This window comes from Gastrolobium bilobum, unplaced genomic scaffold, assembly GCF_033153095.1.
Source record: "Gastrolobium bilobum isolate Gb01-03AN ecotype WA unplaced genomic scaffold, APGP_CSIRO_Gbil_v1 utg9312, whole genome shotgun sequence".
NCBI lineage: Eukaryota > Viridiplantae > Streptophyta > Magnoliopsida > Fabales > Fabaceae > Gastrolobium > Gastrolobium bilobum.
In genome coordinates this window covers 178248-199214 of record NW_026898497.1, presented here as the reverse complement: position 1 = coordinate 199214, position 20967 = coordinate 178248, and the positions used below count along the sequence as shown (strand labels likewise).

Below are 20967 nucleotides of genomic sequence, written 5' to 3'. Positions count from 1 at the left end.
ATTTTAAACAAAATCTCCATAACAAACACTCCCTTAGTTCCATCTTGTCATGAAACATAAAATGGATGCGCATGACGACTTGAGTTTACTTTCCTGCACCCAAAAAAAACAAAAAAAATAAAGAACCTGGACTGGAGGACAATATCATTAACTTTTTTGTTGTACTTGTTGTAAAAATGCTCTGTTCTGTCCATATATATTTAGGGCTGAAATATTTGCCTTTCGTTGTATGTCATTTACCTGTTGGAACATATTACTGCAAGTGTAAGAAATTAATCATGATTTGAATTAAAAATTAATAATACTCAAAAGATAACTACTAATAAAATAATATAACTAATTTCAAAAAAAAATAAAAAATAAGATAGAGAAAAATTTGTCTAATAACAAATAATAAGGATAAGGATAAACTTTTAACGCAACATTCTCTTTCCCGTGGAAACACGACTTGTGTTTAAGATATGGAATAAATTTTTGGTGTTACTGTTACACCTAGATTTAGTGCATCCAATCAATAAGAGTATTGCACATAAGAGGAGAGAAAAAAATTTAGCAAGAAAAAAAAAATTGAGTGACATGTAATATTTTTATTAGTGGGATGCACTGAATCTTTAGTGCAACAGTAGTACCAAAAATTTATTCGCACTTTTGGATCGATGCCCGCTGATGAACTTCTCTGTCGTGCTGTGCCTACATCTCTTTGCTTGTCAAACTTAAGAAGCAAAATTAGAAAGATAGAGAGGATTTAGAAGAAGAAAAATTTAAGAAGAAGATTGAAATATTGAGAGAGAGGCTTGAATTATTTTCTTTTGCATCCCTTGTGTGCTAGTGAATTAACAATTTATACGATTACAACTTCATCAAGGATAAGAAAATCCTAAATTGAATTAAAAATTAATAACACTCTTAAGATAACTATTAATAAAATAATATAATATTACTTTAAAAAAATTAAAATAAAGATAAACAAATCTAATAACAAACAGTCACAATAAGGATAAACTTGTAACTGCAATCACAAGTTTCAGATTATGTTATGGATGTTGCCTCTCGTGGCTTTTCATAATGAAAACATTTTAAGGGGCTAGTCTTTGGTATTTGGTAACCATTGGAGGTCTGAGATATGGAGATGTCATTGAATCCTCCAACAACAAGCACCTTATCTTATTGTGTATCAACTTGGTCCTAACAGATAAAAATTATGATGGATGATATGGTAAACTGGTCAAGAATTCTCAAAAGGTTAGAGAAGTCTTGAGTTTACCTTAGCCAATTTGGCTGCCTCTTACTCTCTTACTCTCTTACTCTCTTACTCTCTTAACATCACTTGGTTTAAGTTTCCAATTCCCCCCTTCCAAAATTGTGCCTTGAGAATAAAACTATTATTTATTATTTATTATAACTAATTCAAGAATAAAAAAACATTTTTTAACTTTTTGCTCACTTTTTTTAACATTTTATAAAACATTGAATATTTCATTTAATTTTTTTTCTTTTAATTCTTTAATATGTGTCCATTTTTTTTAAACAAATTTTTTTTTTATTTCATTTCGGGCCCTCAATCATGGAATCATTTTTTCTATTTTTGTTTTATTCATTTTTATTTTTAATTGCATGTCCTTTTGGCACGCCAAACCAAATCCTAATCATAGTCTCATGCAGTCTAATACTATAAAACAAGAACAACCAACACGGTAAAGGCTGCATACAATTCATATTTTGTAAAGATTTCCCCTGAATGTCATGACATGGATTCTCGTTCAAACTTTAAATTGTTTTACGGCTTTTGAAAATTAAATTTTTAATTATCTAATGACATAAAAATTATTTGAAATCATTTCCTATAACGAAAAAATTTCATTAATGAATATATTATTACAAATATAGTATTCATATTATGAAAGTTTCAATCTTTCTTAAAATTGATATTGTGTCATTAATGTAAAACGAGAATTGGTTTGAGGGTTTTAGTTCGTCTGTTATTTTTTCACTGTTTTATGTTATTTTTAATACAAAAATCATACTAAGAAAAATAGCGACTTATAGCTTGAAAAATTATTTTTTAAATTTTTAAAAGCTCTTAAAAATGTACTTTTTTTTAGATGGATTATATTACAATCTTGTTAGTTTGTTGTTTTTGGGTTATTTTGTGATTAAAATCGCTAAAAAATCTGCTATTTTTGAGCTTTGACGAAACTCCCATAGCGAAATCCGGTTTCGAAAAAGGAATCCTATTTATATTTTTCAATAAAAAATTCACGAAATCCACACCAATAGAAAATTCATTAAAATCGTCAGATTTTTGAATATCACAAGATTTTTTGTTTGTTTAAAATCCTGATTGAATACTATAGGATTTGGACGGACTCTAAAATAATCTTTTAAAATCTTAATCGAATACCACATGACTTTTTTTCAATCTTTTAAAATCTTAATCGAATACCAACGGATTTTTCTTTCCAAAAATAATCCTTTAAAATCATTTGAAATTCCAATCCAATACACTCCCTAAAAATCTTTGCCGCGCTTTATAATATGTAAAAAGTGAATATAAATTATAAAAAATATATATATTTTTAAACAAATTAAAATAGCAAAATATAATATTAAAATGTGGAGGTTTAAAACTTGCAAAAATTAAATCATCTAGTGGAGGTTTTCCCAACTTACACTGATCATCAATTTTTTTTGTAGGGAGAAGCCCATGTTTTAGTAAGTCCAAGAAAGGGTAACCAAAAGAGGAAGTTAGCACAAATAGAAGAAATAATCATGATATTAATCCTAATAGAAAACCTACGAATTTGGACATGGGCATCCAGAAAATCACCAAATATCCTGAATTTCACTGCACATCATAAAATCCTATAAATAAGAGGTAAACCTCACGAGTATGGACACTCTTTCCGTCATATTGTTATGCCTGTCAATGAGCATCAACATTGGAAAATGAGTGATGTTAAGAGTGGTGGTGGTGGGGATAAGAGTTTGGTATTTTTTGGGAATGTGAATAAACTGTTTAATTTGGAGGAGTTGTTGAGGGCTTCTGCTGAAATGCTGGGGACATTTGGAACCACTTTTAAGGCTATTATGGAAATGGGGTTTAGTGTGGCTGTGAAGAGGTTGAAGGATGTTGTCTCAACAGAAAAAGAATTCCGAGAAAAAATTGAAGAAGTGGGGAAGATGATTCATGAGAACTTGGTCCCACTCAGAGGTTATTCTTTTCGCAGGGATGAAAAGCTCATTGTTTATGATTATATGCCCATGGGAAGCTTATCTGCACTCTTACATTGTAAGTAGGCATCTTTTTTGCTTGGTTGTCATTTTTGGACAATAGTATCCTCTCTTTTCCGTGTCATCATGCTACTTTTTTTGTTTATTATAAAGGTAACATTTTTTTTATATTGCACACTAGAAATATTATCTCCTACATTCATATTTTTTAAATGGATCTCACAAATTTTTTTTCTTTCACTTCCAATTTTTTTCTCTCTTCTATTTATTATTTGAATAGGAGATAATATTTTTCTTATTCAACATAAAAAAAGTATTACCTATTATAAATCAAATGATTGTTGTATATGAGAATAATCAATTATAGAGTATATAACTATCTTTTATTTGCATAATAATTGATGTTTCTTAATTGCAGAGTTTTGTTTGTGGTAGATACTTACAAAATTCTATATGAGTGTTATATCTTTTTCACCTCCTTAGATAGCACAAAATATTAACACGATTTTTTCTTTTAGCGATTAAGCGACGACAGACGCCGACAGAATTTTTGATCTTTTTCTTTCGTGCATCGCACGGGATTCTATTGTCATGGCGCCGTTTTCTATGTCACTAACCTTCTTGTCTCAAGTATGGCTATATTTCATCACATCTTGTGCCTGTCTGATTTCAGTTTATTTTTTTGAAATTTAGTATTTATATGTGACCCTACTAACTTATTTTTTGACATGATATAAGCTATATAATCAAAACTTTAATATTTTGGCTGCAAACAATGGAACTTCTCTCGGAACATATATTTTGATAATATATAATATTTATAACTAAAAATACAATGATAGCATATTACCATGAACTAATAAAATTTTATACATTCATATATTGTATCTCATCATATTCTACTTCTCATTTCTTCCTTGGTATAATAGTCCCTCTCCCTTAAAGATTGGTCTTCTGGTTTCGTGATCTGCTAGGATTCCAATAGTACCGCACATTTGTTCATGCTTTTTGCATTTTCTTTTTTGCACTATTGATTGCACCGATTTCTTATTCAAGATTCTTTCAAGCATTATCTTGTCCGGTTCTCTTTGTCTGTTTAATTCACCAGAGCTTTTTAAGATAATTTGCGTCCATTCTAGTTGGTAAAAAAGTATCACCTCCCCAGTGTAACAAAATCCGAAGCCAATTCTGCTACATTATTGAGATTTGAGACACAAAAGTGTGAGCAAATTTTTGTGAGTTTATACACTGCTGAAGCTGGAAGACCCCATTTGCTTCAAGGCTGAAAGGGCTAATAAAAGATGCGTTTTCAGCTTTCACGCTTTGACACGAGTGACGAGTGAATATTGATGTGTTTGCCTGTATAGTTGTATTTAGTGACAAAATTTATATGAAATTCTGATTTCGAGGCCACTGCATATTTGTAGTACATTTTTTCCTATGGGAGATGAAATCTTGCATCAAGAGTTTAGTTTGATGATATATAAAGCATTGTCTGAGAAATCTGAATTTTGTGCCTCTTAGCTGATCCTCAGTCTTTTAAACTTTGGTGTCATTAAATATTTCCTTTCAGGATTGTACTTAATGTTCTAACATTCAAAATTCTTCTGAAGTATCGCTGACAGCATAAGGCTCAAGGATTTAGTTATTGCATTTTAAATATTTCAATTATGGTTTTAGTATAAGGCTTAATATTTGATGAAATGCTGCTTGCAAAGAACAATATTTCTTTTTCTTTTTTGGCAAGTTTTAGGTGAATGATACTGCAATTGATTTAGAATTAATATGGATTTTAATTTGGATTCTAGACAGTTAATGTTTGCTTACATATCTTTCCATTTTCATGTTATAGCAAATAATGGAGCTGGGAGGACTCTACTGAGTTGGGAAACAAGGTCTTCCATTGCCCTTGGTGCTGCTCGTGGGATTGCGTACCTACATTCACATGGCCAAACAACCTCTCATGGAAATATCAAGTCGTCAAACATCCTTCTCATGGAATAACAAAGTTTTTGACATGGAGCTTCTCAGGTACCACAATGTTGTCGAGGAAATGGTAAAGCTCTTGCAGCTTGCTCTTGATTGTACTGCTCAATATCCTGACAAGAGGCCTTCAATGGATGTGGTGGCAAGAAGGATTCAGGAAGTTTGTCATCCTATTTCAGAGAAGAATCATGGTTCGTTTAAAGATGCATATAACGAAATTTCCCAAGCTTGAATATAGAATCGAGAAGAGACATCGTTGTTTTCGTCATTGACCTGTTTTTGGCATGTATATTATACTGGGGTTTGTTCATTCATTGAGTGATTATAGAAACCGTTTTTGATTTTCTATCCCCCGGTTTATTTTCAATTTAATTTTTAGAATATTCGGTTTGTATTGTAATTTTGGTGTACTGAAACAAGTTCTTCTTCAAGTCCAGCCTACCGTTTGTCAACAACTGAACCGTACAAAATGAACTCTTAGAATTAATATATAAAAAATATTTTGTGATGTAGTAATTATATTTTAAAATAATTTAGAATATCTTATATGTTCTCTTAAGAATTAATTTAGAATCTTATATAGACATTGTCTACTACATAGACATAACAAGTGACAAATGGAGGCTTGATTCTAGTAGCATGGCTCCACTGATATTTTGCAATTAACCATTGACTAAGCAATTTTTACCAATATTGTCTCTCTCCTCGTTTGTAAGAGGCCAATAATATACATAAGGTTGTCATACGTATTCATGGTTCAGAAAAAATAAATAAATAATAATAACTGACATTTTCACATCAATTATTTTTATCTTTCAACATATCTGTGTCGTTGAGGCATAAGCTAAAACAGGTTAATGGTAGTGTGATTATTTGGTTTTGGGTTGGCGATGTCCTGGAGTCGTAGTGGGCTCCGTGGGCTTTTCCAGTCCCTAAATCCCATGGGCTCTTATTTTGTGACGTTGTCTGTTATCCTCAACTTTTTTTTCGAAACAATTTTATGCTAAAAAGTACGAAAATAATTAGGGTAATATTTTTTTCCTTTCACATGACATGAAGAATTTTCCTACAGATACGTAAAAGTGAACCCATCAAATTTTTTAATTTTCTTTTGTTTTAAAAATGATGGACCCCATAAGAATTTTTCCTATAACATGATATTTGTTTTTTCCAAATAATTATTATGAAACACGCATGAGAAAGAACAGGGAGAAAGGCGTGAAATGTATTACGAGATTCAAACCCATGCACTTTTAAGTATCTCACAACTTTATTATTTCACAAGTCCACGAATAAGTCTTTAAAATTTTAGTTTTAGTGTAATTTAATGTCAAAGGTTTGATTTTTTTTAATAAATTAATTTTTTCCTTCTCTATTCAAGTTCGCACTTTCTGTTAAGAATGATACGGGGGAGCCCAAAATTCTTTGCAAGGGATATATCCATGGGCATGGGCCAAGCAATAAACCACAATAAGTGGGCCGACACCACATCTCAACCCAAAACTTTAAGGCTGTAGGTTTATGGATCTTTTGCAGTTTATATGGTCATCGCTTGGTCTATGTCTAGCCGATGTGGTACTTCTTTATAATTCATACTTGAATATTTCCAACATCTTCCCCTCAAATGTGAGACCCAATATCATGCTCCCCTTTAAGGGCAACTTCTGCGGAAGTCTTTTTTCTTTTAACTATTGGAGTCACACTAGCCTTCTGCGGAGGTCTTGAAACATCACCGTCTCTAACTACCCGGCCCAACCAAACCTTTGGCTCTGATACCACTGTTAAAAGAAATTAAGATGCAGAAATATAACTCACAATATTTGAAGAGGGAATACATATTTCATAAACTGATCCAAACTTAATATAAGTCAGAAACTAAAACTAAAAAGCATAACAATTAAGAGACACATTACACACAAATAAACATTAACTTAATAACTTATTATACTACCAAAAAACTGACCATTATAATATCGTCAAGACTCGTCAAACAACTTTAGTGCAGCCACCACATGACCGTTATATCAAACTCAAAGGACCATTAAATTTTCTAACAGACAGAAATAAAGAGACTCTAACACTTTCAAGAAAATTGAATTTTATTTATTATCAACAATTATTGATTTAAGTAATAAAGAATTTATTCCTCTTAATTAGACATCTTGAATTTTTTGCCATTTTGTTTAAAAAAGGTGTTCATTACATAAAATATGATATGATATAATTAAGAAAGAAAATTTATTTTAGGATAAATATAAACAATATGATTTTATTTAAATATGTATCTATCATCAAGTTATCAGATTTACACCAAAGTGGTTGATTTCGGTGGAACTCCAAGATTAATGTCAATGATAAACTTCACGTGTGTGAACTTCAATGACTTCTTTCTCTTGCTTTTGGAAAACCACTTATAAGACATATGACTATAAAAAGAAAAACACACAGATAACATTTAAAAAGTGTCAATAAAACAAAACAAAAACGGAAATAAAGATGTATCACCACTTAGATAGCTTACCAAGTCGTGTATCACTGCCAATATATACTTCGGTCACCAGAAATTTACCACCGCTGACATATCTACACGTGACACCAAAGCAAGCAAGAGGGAGAGAGAGTACACCCTTATTTTGGAAAACAAAATGACGATAGAAGAAATGCCAAATCAAATATGACTAACATTTCATGGGCTAAAGAATCAATGAAGCACCGGTGCTTCACTATTATGGTTGCTGTATTGGTATTCTGTACATTGTATCTTATCAGTATTGTGTCTTTTAATTTTTAAACTTTACCAAATATTCACGTATGGATGTCTTATCATATCATTATTCTTATTTATATTTCCTAGCTAACAACCATGCATGTGCTAGAAATGCAATAGTAATATGGAGTTGAAAGTTAAGCAACTCGTCTCTTATAAGGCCAAAGAGAGGAAGGGGTTGCGTTTCGGTTTGCCTAATTTTCTTGGAAGGTGGGCGCGAATATATGGGTGGATGAAGATGCTTTTGGCCAATTTGATTGAGCCGTCACTTCGACCATTTCCAATGCATATATTAAGACAAAATCTTACTAATAAATCATACAAAGATAGAGAATTACACGTCTATGTTTTATTTTGCTTTTAAATTCTTTCCCCCTAAAGATATCCCACATATCATTGGGATGTTCATCAACCGATCCAAATCGATTCAAACAGCGGTGACCGAACCGAAAAATCGATAACTGAATAAATCGAAAATCGGAAAACCAAGAACTGAAAAAAAAAATCGCAAATTTTAATTGGATTGGATCGATTTTTGAATGGGTTGATAAAAGTCGATCAAATCCCAACCGATCCACTATATTAATTCTCCTCTACCTACTTTGATTTTTTCCTAATAATAGCTTAAAAATTTCTAAACCCAAGACCCATTAACCCATCAACTAATCCCAAGAAAAAATCTAATCACATCTCATCAACAAAATTTTATCTTTGTAGAGCTTCATATTTCGTTGCAAAAAAAAAAAGCTATATTATAGTTTACTAATGCTTTTGTATTTAAAAAAAAAATTACAAAGTCAATATATTCAAAATATGTTATTTGCACAATAATCGTGAAATAAATTTTAGGATTTTCAAAAAATCGAAAACCGATCTAATTCAAACCGAAAAAATTTAGATTTGATTGGATCAGATTTGAAAAAAAATCCAAACCGGAGGAATTGAATCAGATGATTCTTGCTTTCAAAATCGATTCAACCCAGACTGCAAACACCCTAGATATCACTGCGAAAACTATGTAATCATATAGTTTATTATATTGACATTTCTCCCCACTCATGCCCTTGCTATGACATTCTTTGTAGCATTACCATAATTCCATTATTAATAGGACCCCCACTTCCTATCATCCTATCCGCTAATTAACTCAATTTGCTTTCACTACTTTTGCCTTCCCATCTCTCAAACTTTTACCTTCTTCTCTCTTCCTCTTTCAAAGTTCCTCACCAAAAAAAAAAAAAAAAAAAAAAAAAAGAAAATGGCGGCTTTGGTTTCCCAAGAAAACGTTGTGGCATTGGTTTCTCGGTCAGGCAGGGAGTTGCAACGCTACAGAAAAGGTCGTCGCCAAGTCGTGGGGTTTGTCTCTTGTACCCTAATCCTCTATATGGGTTTCCATTGAACTTTTCTTTGTTTTTAATCCAACGTTCATTTTTTTTTTTTTTTTTTTTTTTTTTTTTTTTAACAATTTTGTGCCTGCGCTACCTAGCAGATGCATACCATACAGACATAAAAATGGTGACCAAACTTCCATGGAGGCAGCACAAGAATTAGAAGTTTTGGTTATTACTTCTCAGAAAGGCAAAGGGATGCTATTTCCTAAGGTAAGCCTACACCAATATATTAGTTAATTATTTTCAACACCCAAATGGTATATTATTTTGATTTATTTACTCTCTTTTTTTTTTTTTGTTCAATGTGTTGTGTGTTTGACCAAACACCAGGGAGGCTGGGAACTAGACGAATCAAAAAAGGAGGCAGCTTTGCGAGAAACCATAGAGGAAGCAGGTGTACGAGGCATTGTTGGGGTGAGGCTATTTGATCAACTTAATTATTGGGCTTAAAATAATCACACACTTGCCATTATCAAATGTAAAACTAGCAAGTTGAAATGCTCTTTTTTGGGTTGTTGTAGGGCAAATTGGGTAAGTGGAGCTTCAAAAGCAAAAGCCATGATACTTTCTATGAAGGCTATATGTTTCCTCTACTTGTTCAAGAGCAATTAGAGTTCTGGCCAGAGCATAACGTTCGTAGAAGAATATGGGTAGGTTAAAAACATGTAATACTGAAATAGTGTATTGATTTTTTTTTTCTATTTCTTTCAACTTTGTTTTCTAAATGATCACTGAGATAGTGTTTGAATTTTTCTTTGTGGGTGTAGATGAGCGTTTCTGAAGCAAGGGAAGTGTGTCAACACTGGTGGATGAAAGAAGCTCTAGAGAGACTAGTGAATCGTCTCACGGCTCGAAAACAAGTAGTAGGTTCTGTAATATGCATAGGAGATGCCAAATCTGACTTGTAAATTAACAGCAGCCCTTTTAGCTTTTCTTTGACGGCATGAACTGATGAGGAATAGTAGGATCCAAACTAGGGATGGAATTTGTACAAATGATAGAATTAGAATATAAATAATAGTTGTATATCGCATAAAAAAAAAAGTTGACAATTCCCCTAAAAAAACAAAAGAAAAAAACTTAATTTATATCTAATGGGGCAAAAACATGACAAATATATGTGAGAATTCAGTGCATCTGTATGGTGAGACTTCCGGAAATCAGTTGTTAAATAAACGAATTGCTTTTGTTTTCAAGCAACTGACAAAACATGTATGTGATGGGCATGGCAGAAGTGCGATAAGATAAATGTCTTGCATTAGCTAAGGATGTATATGCCTATGTTAAGTAGGGATAAGGCTTGTTTGAGTTCAAACAGTGAAATGCTGAATTTTTTTACTATATGATATGGTTAGTGTGTGGAAATTAGAAGTTGAACGAATCTAAATTCTTTCGTGTTAAAAAAAACGATATGGTTATACAAAGAATTATAATCATATAAAGATAGATCAATTGTGAGAAACAAAGAGAGGAAAAAAATATTGAAACAAATAGTTACAAAATCATAATGGTTGATTAACATATATATGGTTGTGATCTTTTCACATGACTATGTCAGTTCTTTTGACATGAGAGAGGATTCATTTCCAAGTTCAATACCCTCCGGATGAAAGGAGATTTTATCTAGCATGAATAAAGTTGAAGCACATGATTCAAAGAAATCTACATGAATTGATCCAATGGGTTCTGACGTTTTCCGCTAGAAATCTTTTTTGTTCTACATCTTATGCATCCTAAAAATTGTAATTTTTGTTCTAATTAATTCTACCTTTTAATCAAGACACAAGTGAAGATAAAGGCACATGCTTATTTTATTTTTTTTATTTTTTTACTTTTATTTTTTTTATTTTTGGTACAATCAACTTGAAGCTAATTTTGATGCTTGAGGTATGATCTGATATACTCCTTTGCTGCTTAGAGGGATGCTTGTGAAATTGAACCCAGCCATTGATCTTGATCAACGGTGGAATTGCTAAAGCGAAATTGAGAACCGAAAGGTCAAAGACTGTTGGAAATAGACAATGCAAACGAAAAGAGAAAGAGAGAGAATAGATACAACAATTTATCCTCATTCATCCAATTTAAGCTACGTCCAGCTTGTCTGTACTATATTCACTTCACCGCCACTCATTACAAGTCACTCGGTTTACAAAGAGAATATAAATAGGATTAGAAAAAATCCTAATAACAATTATTCATGGGTCCAGTTGTCTTTTTGCTGATCCGACAACAAGAGTCATCATCAGCATGCGAAGTATGAGCCATATCCCACAAAGAGAAATTTTATTGAAATTGTATTGGTCCAAAAAGAAGTATATATGTGGGCTTCAGCCTCCAGGGAGAGTGGGGATAGTGCCCAAACCTGATAACAGCAAGTGTCGTACTCAGGCCTACACATGAAATCGATCTCTTAAAATAATTTGTTGGGCCGAAGATACTGGTGGGCAGGCCTGTCTAGTCATGAAGATGGCAATGTAAACATATGGGCTAGAGAAGCCCGTAGCCTGTAGTCATTATACAGACCAAGGCAAAGCTAACATTAATTCATAAAACACAAAATTGAAAGTTAGGAGCATGTTTGATCACTCTTTCATAAGGTTAAAAAAAAATAAGATGGTATATAAAAAAAAAGGTGCAACGATCATTTTGCCACTTTTTCGCAAATTATGTTTTAAAATATCACGTTCTAGAAATAATTTTCCAATTTGTCACAACTAAAGTTTTGTTATTGGGTTTAGCGTGTGCGAGTCTTGCTCATTGATGCCCAGTGTAGTATACTAATAACTATATTTAATTATGGGTTTTAGTAATCTCATGTTGTAGGAGAGTGTTATCTCCTACCATAGACACAATTATGGATGGGGCCCACTCACTTATAAAAAATAAAAAATTATAAATTAAACTACACGGAAATCAATGGGTGTGTAGGAAAAAAATATTATCTTATGTTGCATAAGAATAATATTTCCCTTTAATTATATATCCGTGTTAGCTAGTGCTAACATTGCAAGCCTATTCAAGACGATTTAGCTGATGCAACCGAATGTCCAATGCAAGCTATATTAGAATGAAATATTCTAGGCTGTGCTAAAGTAAGGATGAGATTGAGGACGGTAGGTATAGTGAGATGTCACAGTTGTCCTTCAATCTCTTCAATCGATAAAGTCAATTGTGTTGTGTGTATATATATATAGGGAAATAATACTCTCATGCTACATGAGAGTAACATTTTTTCCTACACAAATTCGTTTTCCGTGCCAATTAATTTTTCTTTTCTTTTTTAATATAAAAGATGGGACCCACATTTAACTTCTCTCTACTTTTTTTCTCTCCTACTATCCTACAACATGAGAAAACTTGAACCCATATATATATGATAGGGAAAGTGTTGAAGCCGTTTCTGTTGGGTTTGCTCTTTTACTAAAGTCTAAATGGGTTATTAGTATGAGAAGAGCCCAAAAAACCTAGAGCTCAATGAGTTAGGGTTTCTTGGAACCTATATAAATAGTACCTCTTAAGTCATCAGCCTTAGAGGTCTTTTTTGTGAGAAAGAGGCAAGCTCAGAATCTAATCAGTGCCCACACACTTCTCCTTCCTCCTCGAGAGATAGTTTGGAAGATCTGCCACAGTCCAGCTTCAAGGAGGTTGTTCGTGCTGCGGCGCTGAGGTGAGCTGTTCGTGAAGAGGAATCCTACAAGGGAAGATTCTACACGAGACCTGCGCACCGAGAGGTAATTGTGAAACAAGGATGATTCGGTAAGCATACCAATGTACTAGGTCCTAAACCGCTTCCGCATAAATCTAAGATTTCCTACAATTGGTATCAGAGCCTTGGCTGTACATTGGTATGTGAATCTAGTTTCACTATTCATGTAATTAGTTTTGCTTCTTGGAATGTGGCACCTAGGGTTCTAGGATTATGGTATGAATCTAGCATGTGTATTTTATAATTCATTTTCATAAAAGTTTAAATTCTAATCGGTAAAAATGCTTTAATCCATGGTTAGGGTCTCTCGTGTATTTCTCGATTTGTAACAAGGAGGCTAATCCCATATGATTAGGTTTTCTCCTTGCTGTTTTTATTTATTTTCGGAATTTCTGTGTATTTTTCCAATATTTTGTAAAAGTTCAAGATCGAGAAACCGCGAGTAAGATGCGTAGTCAGTACTGTCGGAGACTTTTCGAGGACTTCCCGATCTCAGAATGGGGCGATCTATATATGGTTGGAAATACGACGGAAAGACGAACGCAACGGTGGGTGGATCACCGCCATCTAACCCTTCACGCACCCCCACGCGCCTCCACAAGCGGCTGAGAGTGGTCGCCACTCTCCGGCAAAGAATTGGAGAGTGAGGGAGCGTCCGGCCACCTTTTTGGGTGGTTCCGACGGCGGTGCACTCGTCTCTACGTGGTGGTCCTTCCCCTGGAGTTTCAGCCTGATTTGAATTCGGGTGACGGTGCGGCAGACCTGACGGCTAGGGTTCCTCTTTCGCGTCCTAGGGTTTCTCGCCAAAGGATTGGGTCTTTGGGCTTTTGGGCCCATGAAACCCTAAAGGGGCTTGAGACAGATACTATGGGCTAGGCGAAAGTCGAATTCCAAAGTTGTATTATTTAATTTAATTTAATTTAATTTTCTTTAAAATAGGAAGGCCATGGATTAAAGTAATTATGATTTATTATTTAATGCTTTTATTGATTGGTATAAATTATATGATTGATAACATGCTTTATTGTGATAACATGCCATATAGAATAGGTGGTGTCATATCGTTGCATAACTTGTATGATTGCATGAGCATAATAACTATTATGTCTTCAGCGACTAGTATGATAGTTATTATGAGATTATTTTGATTTTAAATTATCCTAAGAAATTAATTAATAATTATTATGATTTTTATTAAAAATCTAGATTAATAATTGAATTAATTAATTTTGGAGAATTAACATCAAGACAAATAATCGTTATGGAAATTATTTTGATTTCAAATTATCCTCATAAATGATAATTATTATGATTGTTTCAATCTAGATTAATAATTAAGTCAGCTATTTGGATGATTTAAATCTAGAAAAATATTTAGAGAAAATTTCCTAAGAGAATTCTTTTATTTTGCGAGTAATTTGTGGGTTTTCTGAAATGGTCATGGAATAACACACGCTGCATACAACCTTCATGTATCATGATTGTTTGGTGCACACGCTGACGTAAAGTGACCGGATTTCAGGACCTTAATGCTTTCAAAATTATGTTAAGCTTAGTGCACGTTTATCGGCGCTCTTACTTATATAGTTTTTGAAATCGAACAAAGGATACTCTCAATTAAATAATTCTTGGAAATTAGAAAATGTTGCTTATGTTGAATGGAAGGAGATTTAAATTAAGAGATTAATTTAACCTTCAAGCGCATTATAGGACCATTAATAAAATAATCATGTGAAGTCTCATCGAATAAGCATGATTGGATTTTATTAGATTGGACTTAAATAATTATGGGAGGAGATTTAAATTAAGAAATTAATTTAACCTCCAGGGGCATTGTGGGCCTATCAATAAAATAATCATGTGAGGCCCCAACGGATTAGCATGATTGGATTTTATTGGGCCTTAATAATTTCAAAATTTTAATAAAGTATTGTATGGCCCATCGTCGATAATACTAAGTTATTAAAGATAATTTTGAAATTAAACAATGAATTCGACAGGGCTTATGAAAATTCTCAAACAAAAATGTTGAATGGGTGAAGGTTTTAAAAATTAAATAATTTTAAAACCTGCGGGCTCCATTTGTGTGTTTATTAGTGAAAAGGTTATCGCTGAAGCCCTATCGGATAAGGATAATCAGATTTCACTAGATTAAATCTTAATAATTTCAAAATTTTAGTAAAGTATTGTACGGCCCATCGTCGGCAATGCTTAGACACTAAGGATAATTTTGAAATTAAACAATGGTTAATTACATTCAACTTTGGTAAAATTGTTAACCCTCCCATCGAGGCTCTGGCAATGGCACTGAAGGCCCAAATAACAATTTTGGTTTTATAAGTGACTTGCCCATCGTAAGTCTTGTAAAGATAAACTGAAGGATTGTTAACAATAAACAAGAGTAGTTATGAGAATCTACTTGCACTTCGTTTGTTTATTGCATTATTTGTTTGTAATTGTGTGCTTTATATGTTTTTCAGAAAATATCTTAGAAATGATTTTGAGTCGAAAACCTCTAGATGGTACCAACTATGAATAAGTGAAAAGCAAATCTTTGATATTGTTCTAAAACATGGAAGCTAAAATTTGTCCTGACAATGCGAGGGCCATAGCAACCTGCAGAGAATGCGTCTAAGGAAACTAAGATGCATTTCTCAGATTGGGAAAGGGCAGATATGGTAGTTCGCTGCTATATTATTGTCAGTCTTTCCAAATACTTGCAGAAGCAAGTGTACATGATTAAGAGTGGAGTAAAATGCTTCAGACTCTTAATGACATGTTTGCTGCATCTAGCAGCTCTGCTAGACAGAATGCAGTCGGTGCAGGTTTTGCTAAGAGTCTTGTTAAATCCAAAGGGAAACCCAAGGGTGGTAACAAGAACAAAATGACTTGGTTATCAGTTGTCAAACCAGTTGCTATGAAGAAGTCGCAAGGCAAGTTCTTCAAGTGCAGACTAAAGGGATACTGAAAGAAAAATTGCCCAGAGGTGATGAAAAGAACCTGACATGGGCATATCAAGGCCTGATCAGTGAATGAATTATTGATTCAGGAATCACTGATTATGTTTGTTACTCTTTGTAGTAGTTCAAACATGGCATACCTGTCAGCAATGGACATAGATATTTTAAGCTTGAAAATGGGAACTTGTGTCTGCATTTGCAGTAGAACAAGTTATTTATAAGACTATGGTTTTGGGTGACTGTTTATTTGTTCCAGATTTCAAGAGGAATTCAATTTTTGTTAGTTGTTTTGGTTAAAACACGGTTTGACAATGCAATTGATTCCTCAGTTACATTTCGAAGTTCATCTTCGTCTTGTTTTGTTCTGGTACATTGTTTAAATAGTCTTTATTACCTTTGTCCTATACCCCCTAAATTTTTGTGTTGAATGGAAAGGATGATGAACAAGGATTTTCACCAAAGAAATAAAAGTTTCAAATGAAACAACTTTGGCCTTTGTGATTGAGTCACATGATCTCAAGTAGCAAACATGTTTTAGTTAAAAGAGGGACTGAAAGTTCAAGAATCTTTTAACTAACAGCTATATGTTAGTCCTATTTGGAAGGTAAAATGGCCAACTACAAGGGTCAAAAAGGTTTTGCGCAACTATTCAACTGGAAATGGTACATACTAAAGTATGTGGACACTTAGCGTTCAGACCAGAAGAGGTGATGAGTACTTCATTATATGAATGTTTACCCTGGATTTGGACAGATGAACCAAGTGCGCTATAAGTCTAAAGCTTTTGGAAATTTCCAAGAGGTTTAAGTCTGAGGCAGAAAAGCATGTAGGTGTTCAAATCAAACCACTTTGGTCTATTAAAGTGTTTGGCTACCTGTCTGGTAATTTCAGGTCTTACCTGATTTAAGAGGGGATAGTTTTCGTAACTGTCAACTCTAAGAACGCGTTAGTTGAATGAAGTTGCAGTATGCAAAAATCAAACATTTCTAGACTTGGTGAAGATCATGTTCAGTTATTCATCTTTGTCAATGTTGTTCAAGGGAGATGCCTAAGAGAAGGAAATATATCTTCTTAACTTGGTTCCATCAAAGTTTGTTGTAAAGACACCTAAAGAATTATGGAAGGGGTGCAAGCCCAGATCAAACCCTATTCGGATTTAGGGTGCTACGGCACACGTCCTACAACAGCAGTCAAATAAGATGGAATCTTGTATGGAAGAGTGCATATCTTTTAGCTACCCTAAGAGAACTAGGGATGATTTTTATTTAGTCTTAAGGACAAGATAATCTAAGTGAGCACTCACATGATTTTCTTAAAGGAGGACTAGATGAGAAATTATAAGCTCTTAAGTTAGGTTATTCTTGATGAGATTTATCTCAGCTCAAGAATTTCCAGAATCTCTAGAAGCTTCATCCACTGTTCCCTTGATTGTTCAAGAGGGGATAGATATATCTCTAAGTGAACAAACAAGAGAACCATGATTGGAAATTCAACACGATAATATATAAATGAAACTAGTAGAAATATTAGTATCACATGTAAAGGAACAATATCAAGGATAAGCGGATCCTCAAGAAATTGAAGATCCATCATTTGACCCACTCTTTGTTTTACCTATAAATACACAAGGTCTAGTGCAGTACATTCGTAGTGGGAGAGAACCTTGTTAACTCTCAAGTTGTTTCTTGTTGAGTGACATTGATCCTACTAGTTACGATAATGCACTAGAAGACAGTAGCTTTTCTGGTACTTTATGTAGATGATATGCTCCTTATTAGAAACAATGTAGAGATAATATCAAGCATAAAGAGTTGGCTAAGTTAGTGTTTTGGTATGGAAGTACTGGGGAAGCCAATTATATTCTTGGTATAAAACACTTATGAGGCCGGAAGAATAAATTGTTGGCATCACCTCAGGCTACTTACATTGACAAAACTCTTGCCAAAATTCAACATGAGAATTCTAAGAGAAGAATTATAATTCTCAGATGTGGAATTCATCTTCCTAAGGAGTGACCAAAGACTTCTAAGAAGGAAGAATGCATGAGCAAGATATCTTATGCTTTGGCAAAGGTAGACTCACGCATATCATGTTGGGCGTTAAACCAGACATCTGTCACGTAGTGGGAGTAGTGAGATAGTACCATTTTGAACCTAGAGGAATACTATATTATTGTTAAGCATGTACTCAAGTATCTTTGGAGAACGAGAGATTATATGCTGGTATATTCTAGTGGGAGTCTTGAAAAGCTGAGTTTTCAAAAATTCAGTTATTTCAAGTGGATATTGACTCAAGAAAATCAACCTCGAGCTATGAGTTTTTCACTAAACTCATATAGCATTAGAGATGGATCTTGCAGACCCAGTTACTAAGAGTTTGCCTGAACTTGTGTTCGAGAGGCATGTTACTTCTTTGGGTCTTAGGAGGATCCCAGACTTGCATTAAGCAAGTGAGAGTTATTGGTTTCATTGTGCTCTTGGAGTAAGATGATGAAACAATAAAATAATTTTCTGAATTTCATAAATAAGGTTTTATTTATTTATTTTGTGCACTATTTACAAACATAGAGGTCCGGATCAAATTGTGGAGTATAGGATCATATGGATACGTTCATGGAGGACATGATCATAGGTTCTCACAATTGATGAATGGAGTCACAGCCGTTAAATAAAGTTGGGCACTTTATTCAGGCTGCAATATTTTATGAAATGATTTTGTCCGAATCATTGTAAAATATTGGTGTGAATTAACATTTACGTTAAAAGGATCAAGGAGAGATTTGATTAAGGTTGTTTTTCTGTCATAAGTTATCAAATCTCCAGTTAACTATAGTTATGTGATTGCTCTTAATCCTGAGTTTATTATAAATAGGTAATCAAATAGTTTTTATTCTTTGATTTACCAACGGGTGAGGTTCGATCTATTGACGACCAATAACTCGGTATTTTGGGAGTGAGATTATTTGATTATCGGTATTTATGAAATAAACAACATGGAATTTGTAGGATATGTCCCTTTGATATGTTTCGGTACTTGGATATTAAAGACACTGGCTAGTGCATGTAATCCATTAGAGAAACTATCATAGTCAAGGGAATAAATAATTGATTGAGTTACAGAAAACTTGTCAATCAATTATAGACATTTTACAAAGGGGCGATGCATATTCATGTTATAAGTGTTGTTAATCTTGGAGTTCAAGTTCGGGCTTTTAGTGGAGTAGCACCGAAATAAATAATCATTCGTTGATTATTAGGAGCCTTGATTAATAACAGATGGTAGATCCCCAAGCTAGCTTGAGACAAGGGATGGGGTATTTTTCGGATAGATGATGACTTATGGGTTACATGATCTTGGGTTTTACGACTCAAGTTTGTATCCAAAAGAGCAAGTGGGAGATTGTTGGGTTTGCTCTTTTACTAAAGCCCAAATGGGTTATTAGTATGAGAAGAGCCCAAGGAACCTAGAGCCCAATGAGCTAGGGTTTCTTGGAACCCATATAAATTGTACCTCTTAAGTCATCAGCCTTAGAGGTTTTTTTTGTGAGAAAGAGGCAAGCTCAGAATCTAATCAGTGCCCACACACTTCTCCTTCCTCCTCGAGAGATAGTTTGGAAGATCTGCCACAGTCCAGCTTCAAGGAGGTTGTTCGTGCTGCGGCGCTGAGGTGAGCTGTTTGTGAAGAGGAATCCTACAGGGAAAGATTCTACACGAGACCTGCGCACCGAGAGGTAATTGTGAAACAAGGATGATTCGGTAAGCATACCAATGTACTAGATCCTAAACCGCTTCCGCATAAATCTAAGATTTCCTACAGTTTCCTTTATCAGCGTGAGCTTACTTCGCAATTAATCCACAGAGGCATAGATGAATATATTCACATATCGCTATTACAGAGTGAAAAAAAAAATGAAAACATTTTACAAAGTTACAGTGGTAACGTTGTTGTTGTACAAATGTTACTTTTCCATACATGCATTTGGAAAAGACAATGCTGTACGATTACGAATATGATATAACCAGGGAAAAGAAAGTTGATTGGAAAAAAACATGTCACGTCAAGACTACTCCCGTATATTGACAGGACTCGTGCCATGTCAGTGTCACGTAGGCAGTTCAGTTATCATAAAATTTCGAAAGATCATAACTTTTGACTCGGGTATTCAAATCAGACGATTTTTTTTATTTCACATAACTTTTTGATATCTACGCAATGACACCTCATTTGACATATTTTATCTACCACAAACATAGTTTGAAGATCTTATGGATTTAAACACTCTTATGATTGTGGTACAATTGTTACAAATTCAAACTGTTTGTGGAAGATAAAATATATCAAATGAGTTGTCATTGCGTAGATATCAAAAAGTTATGTGAAATAAAAAAAAAATCGTCTGATTTGGATACCCGAGTCAAAAGTTATAATCTTCCAAAATTTTACGATAACTGGACTGCCTACGTGGCGCTGATGTGGCACGAGTCTCGTCAGTATCATTGACGGGACTAGTCCGTCAGCATATGTGATATGTTTGACTGCACTATTTTAAAAAAATTTATCCAATCAACTTCAACTAAAGAATTCTTTTATCCAAAAATTTTAAAATAATGCTTTAGTCGATATAAGCAAGTATTACAGCGCCACAGAAACAGCAAAAATAAATGCATAGACCATTGGCATATTTTCGAAGCCATGACAAAACTGTGATTCAACCAATCTATATAATTAGATCCAGGCCACTAATTTCACACGTCCAGAAGCTCATCACTGCACTGGAATGCTCTATATATCTCCAAATGTGTCGTGAGTATAAAAGTGATGTTTTATTAAATTGATGGAGTAAGATTGATTTAGTTTTGCTCAACACCATGCACTCCGTTTCATTGTCAACAATAAAATTGAAATCTTCCTATTCCTTTACTGGAA

The 20967-nt window shown here is 33.7% G+C and overlaps 2 protein-coding genes across 2 annotated transcripts; both read left to right on the top strand.

The window, feature by feature from the left end:
* The first annotated feature begins 3062 nt into the window (after positions 1-3062).
* LOC133316892 (probable inactive receptor kinase At1g48480) lies at positions 3063-5235 on the top strand. Its single transcript, XM_061518690.1, has 2 exons — positions 3063-3289; positions 5084-5235. Exons 1-2 carry the CDS (start codon positions 3088-3090, stop codon positions 5233-5235), a joined length of 354 nt encoding a protein of 117 aa, XP_061374674.1. The 5' UTR covers positions 3063-3087.
* Positions 5236-9242: 4007 nt separating this feature from the next.
* LOC133316885 (nudix hydrolase 18, mitochondrial-like) lies at positions 9243-10283 on the top strand. The gene is made up of 5 exons (XM_061518683.1): positions 9243-9340; positions 9474-9585; positions 9706-9789; positions 9897-10025; positions 10143-10283. Exons 1-5 carry the CDS (start codon positions 9243-9245, stop codon positions 10281-10283), a joined length of 564 nt encoding a protein of 187 aa, XP_061374667.1.
* Positions 10284-20967: the final 10684 nt, after the last annotated feature.